The sequence below is a fragment of the Procambarus clarkii genome, chromosome 7 (genome assembly GCF_040958095.1).
Source record: "Procambarus clarkii isolate CNS0578487 chromosome 7, FALCON_Pclarkii_2.0, whole genome shotgun sequence".
Lineage (NCBI taxonomy): Eukaryota > Metazoa > Arthropoda > Malacostraca > Decapoda > Cambaridae > Procambarus > Procambarus clarkii.
In genome coordinates this window covers 49,861,818-49,878,254 of record NC_091156.1, presented here as the reverse complement: position 1 = coordinate 49,878,254, position 16,437 = coordinate 49,861,818, and the positions used below count along the sequence as shown (strand labels likewise).

Here is a 16,437-nt window from a genome sequence, read left to right as displayed (position 1 = left end):
ATGGGAAGAGATTATATGTTCCTTAATGGAGCCCTGTTGTTTATGCATCGTTAATCGCCTGGAAAGAGATGTTGTCTTGCCTATATACTAAATTCTTTGAGGCTTACAGTCCCCAAGTGGGCATTTGAAGGCATAGACGACATTGGTTTCTCTTAAAGCGTTTTGCTTTGTGTCTGGAGAGTTTCTCATGAGTAGGTTGGCCGTTTTCTTGGTTTTATAGTAGATCGTCAATTGTATCTTCTGATTTTTGCCTGTAGGGATAACGTTTCTATTAACAATATCTTTCAGGACCCTTTCCTCCGTTTTATGAGCTGTGGAAAAGAAGTTCCTGTAAAATAGTCTTATAGGGGGTACAGGTGTTGTGTTAGTTGTCTCTTCAGAGGTTGCATGGCGTTTCACCTACCTTCTTATGATGTTTTCAACGAAACCATTGGAGGAGCCATTGTTGACTAGGACCTGCCTTACCCTTCAGAGTTCTTCATCGACTTGCTTCCATCCTGACCTGTGGCTGAGAGCACGGTCGACATAAGCGTTAACAACACTCCTCTTGTACCTGTCTGGGCAGTCACTGTTGGCATTTAGGCACATTCCTATGTTTGTTTCCTTAGTGTAGACTGCGGTGTGGAAACCTTCGCTCCTTTCCATGACTGTTACATCTAGAAAGGGCAGCTTCCCGCCCTTCTCTATCTCGTAAGTGAAACGCAACACAGAATTCCGCTCAAATGCCTCCTTCAGCTCCTGCAGATGACTGACATCAGGTACCTGTGTAAAAATGTCGTCAACATACCTGCAGTATATGGCCGGTTTCAAGTTCATGTCGACAAAAACCTTTTGTTCGATGGTACCCATGTAGAAGTTCGCAAACAGGACACCTAGGGGAAACCCATGGCGACCCCATCTACTTGCTTATACATGTGCCCATCCGGGCTCAAGAAGGGTGCCTCTTTAGTACAAGCTTGGAGTAGTTTCCTTAGAATGTTTTCTGGTATGTCAAGAGGAGTACAGGCCGGATCACGATACACTCTGTCCACGATCATCCCGATTGTTTCATCCACAGGTACTTTGGTGAACAGTGATTATACGTCCAACGAGGCTCTTATCCCTGTGGCCCGTGTTCCCCGCAGTAAGTCAACAAATTCCTTTGGAGACTTCAGGCTGAAGGCGCAAGGGACATAAGGAGACAGCAGGCCGTTGAGTCCCTTCGCCAGTCTGTACGTGGGTGTGGGTATCTGGCTAATGATTGGCCGAAGTGCGTTTCCAGGCTTATGTGTCTTCACATTTCCATACGCATATCCAGGCTTATATTCCCCAATAATCTTTGGCAGGTGGAGTCCGGATTTCTTGGCGTTCACAGTTTCGATCAATTTGTTGACCTTTGCCTTCAATTCGGCTGTAGTGTCCTTCGTTACCTTTTGGAATTTATTTTGGTCAGAGAGTATGAGGTTCATTTTCGCCAGATATTCGTCTTTTTTAAGAATGACGTATATTGGCGACTTGTCACCTCTTCCTGACGACTATCTCCTTGTTCTCACGAAGGCTCTTAGCTGCCGCTTTGAGCTCAGGGGACAGTATGGTGCTTCTGTAATTGCCTCGATTCTTTCCTCCTTCCGCAATAAGTTCTGCTTGTAAGGTGTCTTTGGTTGTGACCTTCTTCTGTGTCTCGAGGTCATATATGTCGTCCAACAGGATCTCCAACTCCACTTTCCGGGCTATCTCACTTGGTCTGGATATAACGTGACAGTTTATACCCAGATTTAAGAGAGTGACTTGGTCCTCAGTGAGGTTGATTCCTGCAAGGTTCAGGAAGCCGTCTCTTGGTCGTGGTCGTGGAATTGCCATAGGTACTCAATATATTGTTGTTAGTTTCTTGATTATCTTGGTTTCGGTTAACCGAAACCAGGATGGTTTCGGTTAACCGAAGCCTTACCGATGTTTTTTTCTGGCAAGAAACCACAAAAGAATCCACAGCTTTGCTGGAGGCAGCAACAACCCCCAGTGATCGTGCACGCCTCACAGCTGTGCAGGCTCCCCATGCAGGGGACTTCCTTTTGGCAGTCCCTATGTCTGCGACAGGCACACGTCTTGATCCACAGGAGCTCCGTATTGCAATCGCTCTCCGCCATGCTACCCCTATCCATACTGTTCATAGGTGTATTTGCGACGAAGCAGATGCTGACGAATGTGGATTGCATGGCCTGCACTGTGGAAAATCGGCGGTTGGCACTCTAGACACGACAAAGTCAGTGACATCATTAAGGGAAATCTTGCTTCAGCCCAGTGTCCAGCAGAGAGCCCCACAATCTATTGAACCGTGATTCTGTTAGCTTTCCCGGCCGACCAGTTGGAATCACACTGCGCCCTTGGAAGGGTGGCAGACAGTTGACGTGGGACATACTTGCGTATCCACCCTGGCAACCACATACATCAACCTCTCTGCCGGCCAAGCAGGAGCCGCGGCGACACACAGAGAAAGATACAAGTTAGCCAAGTACAGGGAATTAGATCATCGGTAAAACTTCGTGGTGCAGTGGTAAGGCGTGCAGCTGGGAGTCCCTTAGTCAATGGGCCAGTCGTGGTACAGGGGTAAGGCGTGCAGCTGGGAGTCCTTTAATAAATGGGTCAATTAAGTTACAACATTGCTGTAATTGATTTTCTCAAAAGTTTAAAATATTGTATCAGTTTTGTTGATATGATTTGGCCAAACATGATTTTGTAATAATATTTGACCCATTATATTTTAAAATATACAGTTTTAATGTTTAAAATTATATTTATATATGCCAATAACATATATTAAAAAAATGAAAATGTTGTTTCATAGCTGTATGAAGGATGCACATTATATTTATTCTAGAATTTTAATACAATAACAAAGATAAGATGCATCATGGTACTTCTATCACATGCAGCTGTGATATATATGTTAAGTAAAATCAAGTAAATCATTAAAGCAAGGACAGCTAGATGAGTACATTCATGCGCACACATACACAAACTCAAGAACAATGATCTCCCAGAGGGTACAGACTCATTCCTCTTAATGTTTGCTGACGACGCCAAAACTATGAGAAGGATTAAGACAGAGCAGGACAGCTTGAGGCTTCATGAAGACCTGGACAAGCTGCAGGAATGGTCGAACAAAACGTTATTAGTTTAACCTAAGCAAATGTAATGTAATGAAGATAGGTGTAGGGAGCAGGAGACCAGATACAAGGTATCATTTGGAAGTTGAAGTACTCCAAGAGTCTCAGAGAGAAAGAGAGAGAGAGAGAGAGAGAGAGAGAGAGAGAGAGAGAGAGAGAGAGAGAGAGAGAGAGAAAGAGAAAGAGAGAGAGAGAGAGAGAGAGAGAGAGAGAGAGAGAGAGAGAGAGAGAGAGAGAGAGAGAGAGAGAGAGAGAGAGAGACAGAGAGAGAGAGAGTGACCTGGGGGTTGATATCACGCCAGTCCTGGCCCCTGAAGTCAATATCAAGAGGATAACATCAGCGGCATATGCTAGGCTGGCTAACATAAGAACGGCCTTTAGAAACTTGTGTAAGGAATCTTTCATAACTTTGTGTTCCACATATGTTAGACCAATCCTGGAGAATGCGGCTCCATCATGGAGTCCATATCTAGTCAAGCATAGGATTAAACTGGAAAAGGTTCAAAGGTTTACAACCAGACTAGTGTCCGAAATGAGGGGTATGAGCTACGAGGAGAGACTACGGGAATTAAACCTCACGTCACTGGGAGACAGAAGAGTTACAGGGGATATGATTACCACATAAAAGATTCTCAGAGGAATTGATAGGGTAGGTAAAGACAGATTGTTTAACACAAGGGGCACACGCACTAGGGGACACAGGTGGAAATTGAGTGCCCAAATGAACCATAGAGAACATTAGAAAGATTGTTTTCAGTGTCAGAGTAGTAGACAAATGGAATACATTAGTCAGTGATGTAGTGGAGGCAGATTCCATACACAGTTTCAAGTATAGATATGATAGAGCTTAATAGGCTCAGGAACCTGTACACCAGTTGATTGACAGTTGAGAGGCGTCGAGAGCCAGAGCTCAACCCCCGCAAGCACAACTAGATAAGTACAACTAGGTAAGTACAAACACTTAACAGAGAGCTAAGTGGACATTGAGCAGGAAGTGCCGCTGGAGGCCAGTGACCATTACGCACTCATCTTTGATTATGTAATTGTTATGAAAGCTGTGGTTAGAGGAAGAGAAGAGGGGAGTGGGAAACTCGCTCTTCATAAGGGCGAGTACCAAAAGATAATAGAATTTTTTAGAGAGAATACCATGAGAATTATGACCACCACAAGGCATGGCGGACTTCATAACTAGGCGATGAAAAGACGTCTTAAGAAAATTTATGCCACCATTAAAGGAGAAAGGATCCAAGAGAAAAAATGCCTATGGTTTAATAGAATGCTTAGACGCAAAAAGTAAAAGAGCTTGCCAAAAATATAGGGAGCACTAAAAAGAGGAGAACCACAACATATATGCATGAGAGAGGAATGAATACGCAGGAACTCAGAGCAGCAGAAAAGCAGTATAAGAATGACACAGCAACCAAGGCCAAGTGTTACGGCCACTTGGGACCAGTAACCGGGTTCTTGATGTCGTAACCTATTTATTGTAATTTATAGTATCCGAAAGTCGGTAGTATGCTTTCAAGAACTGGTTGTATAGTGCAATAAAGAGAAAGGAGGGGAAGGGGGAATGAACAATACACAGCTCCCTTCACCAATATATTTACACTTTCACCATTAAAAATATATATTTGATTAAATAGATTATAACTACACGTGTATACATTAGTGTCACGTTCACGCAGGACACTACTGCGTTGGCAGTGTACACCATCTCCAGTTTTTCCACCGTCCAGTACCTTGTGCACGTGTACTGATAAACACTGGCGAGTAAACCTTTAACGTGGGCCAGTCCACCGACACAGTATCACGTGGTGCCTACACCCCACTTTCGCTCTCCAGCAATTCGCTGGCAGAGGACTTCAGCAACACGCTGATCAGGGTCGCAAGACAACCATATACAGGGGTAGCTAACCCCTGGCAGAAGCCTCTAGTAACCTGCTAGAAGCACTTCACGATAGGCACCTCACTGTCGTCCGTGACTCTCCTAAGCCAATCCCGGGTAAGCCGATCTCCATCAACACTGCGAAGTTTAGCAGCTAACACACTGCGCAGATCGACGGTGGCTTACTTAGTCTTCTTCCAGGACAGAGCTGAGAGTACGTAGACTGGCCGTAGTACGTAGGTGGCGATACCGTAACACCAAGGATCAGCCAAAACTACTATATAGCCACATGAGGAGGACGTTGTCGGTAAATGAACAAGTGATCGGGCTACTCGAAAGAAGAGGATAAGGCTACACGAAGAATGATCAGCAAATGTTTGAACAACTCAATTAAAGCTTCCATCAAGTTTTTATGATACAATCCGAACTGTCCCACACATACCGCTTCTAATAGAACAGGTACTGATAGAAAAAATGTTTGATTGAAATAGAAGTAACACCAGAGGAAGTTAAAAAACAATTAGAGGAGCTGGATATAATGAAAGCCTCAGGCCCTGACACGACCGAAAGTTCCTAAAGAAGGCGGCTGCAACATTGTGATGACCCTTTACCATAGTCTTCTTTTGCACTAGAAATAGGGAGGGAACTTGCTAATATTTTGAAAGTGGATTTTAGAAAGTGGATCTAAATCTAAAGTTTAGATTTAGGATGGACCTGGGTAAATTCTGGTTTGGCAACAAGGTTTTTTGATTTGTGGAAGCAATTACCGCGTATCGTGGTGGAGGTGGGGTCCCTTGATTATTTCAAGCGAGGGTTAGACATATTTATGAGTGGGATTGGGTGTTTATAAATTTGAGCTGCCTCGTATGAGCCAATAGTCCTTCTGTAGTTACCTTTATTCATATGTTCTTATGTTATTATTTATATATATATATTTCTCCTCTTTTTTATTTAGGACCATTAACAGTAAAATACAGATGAGTATCAAATAATTGTTTTGAACCAACTGCCATAAATTAAAATTAAATAAGGTAATGATAAAGTTGTTTTCCAATGGTAAAAATAATAAACATCATATAATATCACAATTGGTTTCTTTGATTATTTTGACTCAATTAAAAACCAATAAAATCTCTTGTAGATCTGTGGTATATAAGTTTAATCATTAGATATACGAGTGTTTGTTTCTTAGTGGAATGATGAAGATGTAGAGCATGTACCTGTGTCCACTGAGGAATAATGCAGTGTATTAAGTACTAAGAATGCCGCTTTAATACAAGTGTTTGTGTATTTCCTCAGGGTAAATATAAGCGGGAATTCAAGAACTCAACAGAAGAAGCAAGTCGCAGGAACGCGTTCGAGGCTAATCTCCAGATCATCAAAGATCATGAGCAGAAGAAGAACTCTACTTTCAACATGGGGGTGAACGATTTTACTGACATGGTCAGTCTCTGTGGTATGTTATTATTATGTTGCAATTTTGACTCGGAATTAACGACTGGAACCGGAAAGTTATTCGGTGTAAGCCGCAGTGTAATATTATTTAATTTCTTGATATATTTTGTGAAATTTCACACTTATGTGAATTTCCAAACGTGTGGTGTAGGAGTTAGCACACTCGTCCGGCAAGATGACCTGGACTGTGGTGTAGGAGTTAGCACACTCGTCCGGCAAGATGACCTGGACTGTGGTGTAGGAGTTAATACACTTCTCCGGCAAGATGACCTGGACTGTGGTGTAGGGGTTATTGTACTTGTCCGGCAAGATGACCTGGACTGTGGTGTAGGGGTTAGTATACTTGTCCGGCAAGATGACCTGGACTGTGGTGTAGGGGTTAGTATACTTGGCCGGCAAGATGACCTGGACTGTGGTGTAGGGGTTAGTACACTCCACCGGCAAGATGACCTGGACTGTGGTGTAGGGGTTAGTACACTCCTCCGGCAAGATGACCTGGACTGTGGTGTAGGGGTTAGTACACTCCTCCGGCAAGATGACCTGGACTGTGGTGTAGGGGTTATTGTACTTGTCCGGCAAGATGACCTGGACTGTGGTGTAGGAGTTAGTACACTCGTCCGGCAAGATGACCTGGACTGTGGTGTAGGAGTTAGTACACTCGTCCGGCAAGATGACCTGGACTGTGGTGTAGGAGTTAGTACACTCGTCTGGCAAGATGACCTGGACTGTAATATTGGGAAGAATGGTACGAAGGCTTTCTGATCCTAAATTTCCTTTACTTCTGAGCACCGATCCTTTATTATGGTCTCCCCTGTTACCAATGGTAACACATTCGCCTGGCGCTTCGTGAGCAATTTGTCCTGAGTTCATATCCTGGTTGGGGAGGAGTGGCTAGGTGCCAGTCCTTAACTGTACTCCTCTGTTCACCCAGCAGTGAATGGGTACTTGGTTGCAAAAGGATTTGACGGGCCGTATTACGGGGGGAAATTACGATTAAGGACCTACCCGAAACGCAATGCGTGCTATTGGCTTTAGAAGAATGTAAAAAACTCCTTTACATTTAAAAAAATAACCAAACCTGTTTCAGTACTTGACCCGAGTTCTAAATCCAACATAATAAATGTTGTTATATTCGGTTTATAAGATTTGCATACATTGTGCATCATAATTGTAAAACATAAATAATAGAAATAAACATATTTGCTCATCCCAAATCTAAACATCCCAAATCCTTGTCTATATATGGCAGACAATTGAACAGTTCCGAGCTGCGAAGAACGGATACAAGGCCACGTCTTCCCAGAGTAACACCGTGCTGGTCACCGCCACAACGACCACTCCGCCAGCCACTGTGGACTGGCGCACCAATGGGTCCGTCACTACTGTCAAGAACCAGTTACAATGTGGCTCGTGTTGGGCCTTTTCTGCAGTAAGTATTTTATCTGAGTACCAAAGGGTTGGCAGTGGCCTAACTTCTCTGTAAGTTTACTCCTTCAATAAATATTTACTCTCGCATATAAGCGGATTGCCTTTTCCGCAACTATTTATTTGATAATCTTTTACATTAACCGTCCACGCGCAAGACAAATTATTTATTTTATTACGTTGACCAAATTAATATAGCCATTCCAAAGAAAATTTTGCGGCTTCCTTGACATGTAAGTTGATTTTTTGTTTTATGATTTATTCTGTTAGATTCAACATCCTTATTTACAACAAATACGACTAACTCATCGAAACATGGTGAAAGGTATTGGAAAAGGCAGACGCAGTGATAGTGAAAGTGAGGGCTATGATTTAAATGCTTTTGGATTTTTATCCCAGGGAAATTGAGTGGATAATTAGAGACTCCCGCTGGAAGATGTGAGATAGAGAGCAATACTACGTATAAACACTTCTTGAAGTAACATATTAAAGAGTCAACAGGGAAAAGGAGAGATGACCCACTAGCACCACTTGAGCAGATGTTTTAGAAAATGGGGAAGATGTTAAAAATATAGAGTATACGATGACCCTAAACAACTGCTTTAACATTTTTTTGCACATAATGAGTCAAAGGAGTTGGTTAGACCAAGTAATCCGTTGAGGAAGATGAGAGTTATAGACATAGGGACTCCATAAATTAGAGTTACAGACGTAGTAAGGTGATGGAGGTTTCAGTGAAGTCTAATGAGAGACGAAATTAAAAATGAAAAAACACATTTGATGATGGAATTCATTGCTCGGAATGTGAAGATGCCACGAACAAGCTCATTCAGCACAAGACGACGATGGGCGAGGATAGCAAAGTAACCAACTAATTCCATGGGGAAGCAGGAAAGCGAAGGAGAGCACCAAAAAGTATGGAAAAAGAAGCAGAGAACTAAGACGAGAACACATTACAGGGACTCTGATCGAGGCAGAAGTCAATATATTCAAGTCATGAGTGAAGGCAACGAGAGCAACACTGCACCTGAAGCTAAGGCCCATCAAGAGCTGTTGTATAGTCATCTAAGGAGAAAAACATCAAAACTAGTTCAAGAGCTAAGAAGGTTAAGCTATGAGTATAGACACACTTATGAGTATAGTGTTTGTTTATAGCAACACGTGCCACAGTACTACCACACCAACACGTGCCACAACACTACCACACCAACACGTGCCACAGTACTACCACACCAACACGTGCCACAGTACTACCACACCAACACGTGCCACAACACTACCACACCAACACGTGCCACAACACTACCACACCAACACATGCCACAACACTACCACACCAACACGTGCCACAACACTACCACACCAACACGTGCCACAGCACTACCACACCAACACGTGCCTCAGTACTACCACACCAACACGTGCCACAGTATTACCACACCAACACGTACCTCAGTACTACCACACCAACACGTGCTACTTCATCACACACGAGGAAAACACTCTAACCCATCACACACTCTACTCCGTCACACACGAGGAACACACTCTTCTCCATCACACACGAGGAACACACTCTACTCCATCACACACGAGGAACACACTCTACTCCATCACACACGAGGAACACACTCTACTCCGTCACACACGAGGAACACACTCTACTCCATCACACACGAGGAACACACTCTACTCCATCACACACGAGGAACACACTCTACTCCATCACACACGAGGAACACACTCTACTCCATCACACACGAGGAACACACTCTACTCCGTCACACACGAGGAACACACTCTACTCCATCACAGACGAGGAACACACTCTACTCCGTCACACACGAGGAACACACTCTACTCCATCACACACGAGGAACACACTCTACTCCATCACACACGAGGAACACACTCTACTCCGTCACACACGAGGAACACACTCTACTCCATCACACACGAGGAACACACTCTACTCCATCACACACGAGGAACACACTCTACTCCATCACACACGAGGAACACACTCTACTCCATCACACACGAGGAACACACTCTACTCCATCACACACGAGGAACACACTCTACTCCATCACACACTCCATCATACACCACATCGTGGGGGACTTCAATCACAGAAGGATAGTCTGGGAGAACAAGGCACCGCATGGAGGTGAGGAAACATGGAGAGCTAAACTACTGGAGGTGGCGACAAAAATCTTTTTAAGCCACCATATCAGGGAACACACGAGAATGAGGGGAAACGATGAACCAGCGAGATTCGACCTAGTCTTCACTCTGAATGACTCCGACATAAGAGAAATTGATTTCGAGGCCCCAGTAGGAATGAGCGATCACGGTGTACTGATGTTTGAGTATCTGGTCGAAGAAGGGTTAATGTACTGTAGGATGTGACCTGAAAACCAAATACTGAGTTAATGTACTCTAGGATGTGTCCTGAAAACCAAATGCTGGCATTCCGCAAGGGAATCTATGTGGAGATAAGAAAATTTGTAATAGATATAACATGGGAAACAGAGCTCAGGGGAAAGACTACCCAAGACATGATGGAATACATCACACAGAAGTGTAAGGAGGCAGCAGACAAGTTTGTCCCGTTCCAAAAGGAAATAAATTAATTGCAGATAAGAAACCCATGGTTAAATCAGAGATGTAAGCTAGCAAAGCAGCTAAGTAAAAGGGCGTGGAGAAACTATAGAAATAACAGGACACTTGAGAGCAGAGAAAGATACAGGAGTGCCAAGAATGAATACGTCAGGGTGAGAAGAGAGGAAGAAGGGCAATACAAAAACGACATAGCAAGCAAGCAAGGCAAAGACTCAACCTAAATTGCTGCACAGCCATATCCGGAGAAAAACAACAGTGAAGGAACAGGTAATGAAACTGAGGATAGGGGTAGACAGATTCACTACAAACGACAAGAAAGAGTGCGAGTAACTCATTAAAAAGTTTCAGGAGGTCTTCAAATCAGAGCAAGGAGACTTTCCAGAGATAAGAGAAGGAATGGTCAACCAGGCACCACTAGAGGAGTTTACGATTACCATTGGGGATATAAGGATGTAATTGGGATGTAAGTGCTAGAGTTGGATGTGACTCTAGGCCCGGATGGAATATCACCATGGATACTAAAGGAAGGAGCAGAAGCACTGTGCCTGCCACTCTCCATGTTGTATAACAAATCACTGGTAACAGGTGGACTGCTTAAATATTTCGCTTAAATATTTAGTTATTTCTTTATTTGCTTTGAAACATTTAAATTACATTCTGCATTAAATTTAATTTTCTTGAACTTTTGTAGTATTCACGCTTGATTTCACTTTAGTAATGAGTTCTCCATATTACCGCCACACCAATGATATATAACAAGCCCCATGGTGCGGCCCACTCGGCCTTCCTTTACCACGATAATTTGCCTAACCACTCGCTGTAATTCGCGATACGTACACTGCACTTTACGTTTATTGATTAATGATATTTTCATTCTTCTCAGACGTCTCTCGTTGCAGGAATCTATAAACAAAAAAGTAAAACCATGTATGCCCCACTATGGCCTAGTCCCTGTAATTAACTGTGAACCCTTTGACATGGTCCCACCTGACCTACCCTTCCTTACTCTAGTAACCACTGTTCTCACCACTAACCTGACGTGAACCACTCGTCTAACAGTCAACCAGTAACTCACCCCCATCAACTTAACCAGTAACACACTTCCTTGCACTCCTATAGTGTTCCAAAACCTGCCACCAAATTTATCATGAACTTTGACCCCAGATTTAATCTGAACACAACATTTACCCAACTATATCTCACTTACCTCATGAATAGTTTACTGCCAAAAATCTATTTTTCTTCACCCAGGCCCTTGAGGCGTACCAATAGGTTTGAACTGGAACTCACACATGAGAACATACGATAGGTGATTAATGGCCGTCAGTTTTTCCAATTTAATTATATAAAATAGACTGACATTAATTAACAATTTAACATATCCAACTTGGTTAAATTGGCTACCCGTACCAATAAATACTAGACCTATCTGGTCACCATCTACAATTCGTAACCTCAACCTAAGTCCATAACTCCGAATCATCACTACAACGCTCCACACCAGGTTAGTCTCCCATACAATACTCCCACATACTGCAGACTCGACTTGAGTCAACAAGATCACATCGGGTGCCAGCCATTTAGTTGGGTTCTCTTCGTCGCTGCCACAGGCAGATATGGAGGAGTACTTGATAGGGCCGCTGCTTCCACACGACTACCCTCCAGCCGGCCACAGCCACACCCACCACACCCACCATCCCAAGGAGGGTATAATCAGATTAAATGTAAATCTCATTGTTTCTAAGAACGTGAACTCCAAGATCACCCGTTGTGTCTTATTGGCTGTAGCAATGGCTTGGACGGGCTAAGGCTGTTTTAATCTTTGACCTTACCTCGCTGTGATCACTGACACACAAAGTTGTTATTTTAAACAAGAAGGAATATATTTCCAAAATGAATGATCTCTCCTTCAAGATTCTTCTACATTCACCAAACTCAGGAGAAATCCTCTTAATGACATCATCAAGTCCTTCAATAGCAACTTGAAGAAGTTTTTAAGAAACCATAAATATCTTCTTAATCAATATGCTTAATTAAATTTTCTACCTCATCTCCTTCATTACCATATCTCTATGGAACTTGTCAAGACTCATAAGCCTGTCACATGAGGCCTATCATCATTTCTGTGAGATCCATTTCTTACAAGCTTTCTAAATGGCTCACAAAAATCCTGTTTCCATTGTTAGGAATTATTTCATCTTCTCATTACACCAAATGACTTCTCATTTGGGAAACATTAATTGCATATTGTTCTAACCAATCTTGCTGTCAAGTTAATCAGTTTTGACGTTTGTTCTTTGTTTACAAAGGTACCTGTTGATGATATTCTTGATTACCTTGTTCATGAATTAATGAACCAAATATTTCCTCTGTTTGCTGATATTATTGTCAATCTTGATATACTGTGTGTTAAAGGATGTAAATTTACTTATAATAATGAGTATTATTTACAGACTTTGGAATGGCAATGGGGAATCCAACACAATTTGTGTTGGAATTTTGAATTGAAAAATTATTGAACCTTCTAGTTTGTATAATTTACATCCATTTTTGATTGATCAGTTAAATCTCGGTCGACGTAAGAGTTCACAATACTCCGTTTGTATCTCTCCGGGGAGTCGCTGTCAGCGTTATGGCATGTTGGTCCCCTTAGTATTTGCTGCATGAGGATAACTGCCGTTCCTTTCCATGACTTCCTTTCATTATGCAGTATATAATAAGGAGACAAACATTGGGATGTGCTTTAACGCTGACACCGACTACCCGGAGAGAAAGACTGCTACCAAAATATATTAATATATATATATACTTGTTGTACCTGGTCACTCGTTGCTGTGGCTCAGCAACGCGTGATTTTGCTGAGCCACAGCAACCTTCAACCTGTCTCCTAGTCCTTCCCACCATTCCCCCCCTCCCCTATTCCCTCGTCCTCCCAACCATTCCTTACTCCCTCGTCCCTTTTTCCTCCCCATCATTCTCCACTCCAGCATCCCCTCGCCATCCTAATCATTCCTCACTCCACTGTCCCCTCGTCCTCCCCACTATCACCCACTTCCCTGTCCCCTTGTCCTCCTCACCATTCTCTATTCCCCTGTCCCCTCATCCTCCCCACAATCCCCCACTCCCATCCCCTCGTCCTTCCAACCATTTCCCACTCCCTCGTCTGACAATCAATTGATCTGATGTTCCCATCAGAAAATTGGGAACATTTAATGATCTGGGGCTAGATTCATAAAGAAGTTACGCAAACACTGACGAACCTGAACATCTTTTGTTAGTCTTTGGTGGTTTTGTTTACAGTCATTAAACAGTTAAGGAGCTTCGAACCACCAGGATGATGTTTATAACAATAACAACAGTTGATTGGCAGGTTTTCATTCTTGTAAACTGTTTAATAAATGTAATCAAAGCCATCAAAGATTGAGGAAAGATGTCCGTGTTCGTAAGTACTTGCGTAACTTCTTTGTGAATCTGGCCCCAGACGTTCTGATCACTGATATATAAAAAAAAAAAGATAAAAAAACGAAATGAAAAAAAAAATTATATTCACGAAATGAACTGTATGGTAAACAACACAACTCAATTCCAACGCAATGTCTCACAAAAATAATTAAATCAAAATGAAAAAAAAATCGAAATCTATGAAAATTAAATTTATCAAAGAAATGGGAAACATTGAAATGAAATCGTAACATATTTAGTATAGCGTGTGTTGGTCTTATGTGCAACAGATGGCGCTGTTTAAAAAAAAAAAAAAATTTTACCTGTCACAAGTGTGGCATCTATATAGTAGATATATAAAAACATGAGTATTCGAATGGAATGTTGTATCAAAATTTAAAAGCAATTGGTGAAGAACTTTCAGAGATTACAGTGTGTGTTGCTCTTACATCCAACAGATGGCACAGCTTAAAAAAAAAAAAAACATGTTTTTTCTTGGTGAGGCATGTATATAGTAGTTATATAAAATCCCACGCCTATTCGGATGCAACGTTGTTTAAAAAATTTCAAAGCAATTGGTAAAGAGGTCTCGAATATTTCCCTCACGTGAAAAACACGTTTTAAAAAAATATTGTTTTTTTCCATCACATACATGATATTTATATAGAATGTATATAAAAACCCGCTCGGATGCGAATGGAACGTTGTGTGAAAATTTCAAAGCAATCGGTGAAGAACTTTCGGAGATTAGCGATTATGAACAAACGAACATTTCCATTTATATTTATTTACTAGCAGTACCCGGCCATAGCAACCTTCACTGTTCCCCAGTCCTCCCCACCATTCCCCCTCACCCGTCTCCTCGGCCTCCCAACCATTCCCCACTCCACCATCCCCTCTTGCTTTCCGCTATGCCCCACTCCCCTGTCCTTTTGTCTTCCCCCACCATTCTCCATTCCCCCCATCCCCTCGTCCTCCCCCACCATTACCCACTTCCCTTGTCATCTCGTCCTCCCAACCATCTCTCACTTCCGTCCCCTCGTCATCCCCACCATTCCAACTCCCTCGTCCAATGCCTTCCCAAATGGTCTGATGTTCCCATCAGAAAATGGGGAACATCAAGTGATCTGATGTCCCCATCACTGAAACATAAGAAAAACAGTTATAAAATGAATTGAAAATATGAAAAAATAAACTATGTGATAAAAACTTAGCTCAATTCCAATGCAATTCACACAAAATAATTAAATCAAAATGAAAATAAATCAAAATCTATGAAAATTCAATTTATCAAAGCAATCAGAAACATTAAAATAGCATTGTAACATATTTAGTATAGCATGTGTGTTGGTCTTACATGCAACAGATAGCGCTGTTTTTCAAGACAGGCATAGTTTTACCTGTCACAGGTGTGGCATCTATACTTATAATTACGAAATGAATGGTATGGTAAACAACACAGCTCAATTCCAACACAATGTCACACAAAACAGTTCAATAAAAAATAAAATATATCGAAATCTATGAAAATAAAATTTATCAATGCAATCGTAAACATTGAAATGGAATGTGTGACATATTTAGTATAGCGTGCATGTTGCTATTATATGCAACAGATGGCGCTGTTTTTCAGAACGCATGGTTTTACCTGTCACAGGAGTGGCATCTATATTGTAGGCATATAAAAAGACGCTCCTATTCGAATGCAAATATGTGTCAAAATTTCAAACCAATCGGTTAAGAACTTTTGGAGTTTACAGCGTATGTTGCTCTTATGTCCAACAGATGACACTATTTTTCAAAGCAAATCATGTCTTTTTCCTGTTACAGGTGAGGCATGTATATTGTAGATATATAAAAAGACGCACCTATTCGAATGCAAAGTTGTGTCAAAATTTCAAAGCAATCGGTAAAGAGGCTTCGAAGATTTCCCTCACATAATAAAAAACAGTGTTTCTGAAAAAAGCATGTTTTTTTTTTTAACGTCACAGTCGTGACATCTCTATAGTATGTATATGAAAACCCGCTCGGATACGAATGGAACCTTACCTGGTTGATAGGGTTTTAGGAGATCTTTTACTCCCCAAGCCCGGCCCGAGGCCAGGCTAGACTTGTGAGAGCTTGGTCCACCAGGCTGTTGCTTGGAGCGGCCCGCAGCCCCACATAGCCAGTACAGCCCAGTTGGTCCGGCACTCTTTGGAATAAACTATCTAGGTTCCTCTTGAAGAGGTCCACTGTTGTTCTGGCAATATTTCTTATGCTAGCTGGGAGTGTGTTGAACAACTGTGGACCTCTGATGTTCATACAGTGTTCTCTGATTGTGCCTATGACACCGCTGCTCTTCACTGGTTCTGTTCTGCATTTTCTTCCATATCGTTCACTCCAGTACGTTGTTATTTTACTGTGTATATTTAGGACCTGGCCCTCCAGTATTTTCCACGTGTACATTATTTGGTATCTCTC

The 16,437-nt window shown here is 42.2% G+C and overlaps 1 protein-coding gene across 1 annotated transcript in view; it reads left to right on the top strand.

Moving 5' to 3' along the window:
- LOC138358222 (digestive cysteine proteinase 1-like) overlaps positions 1-16,437 on the top strand; it is a 161,710-nt gene that overhangs the window by 121,465 nt on the left and 23,808 nt on the right. Inside the window, exons 6-7 of the mRNA XM_069315806.1 lie at positions 6,328-6,471; positions 7,733-7,912. Of these exons, the coding sequence (XP_069171907.1) occupies positions 6,328-6,471; positions 7,733-7,912 (324 nt within the window). The remainder of the gene's footprint in view (positions 1-6,327; positions 6,472-7,732; positions 7,913-16,437) is intronic.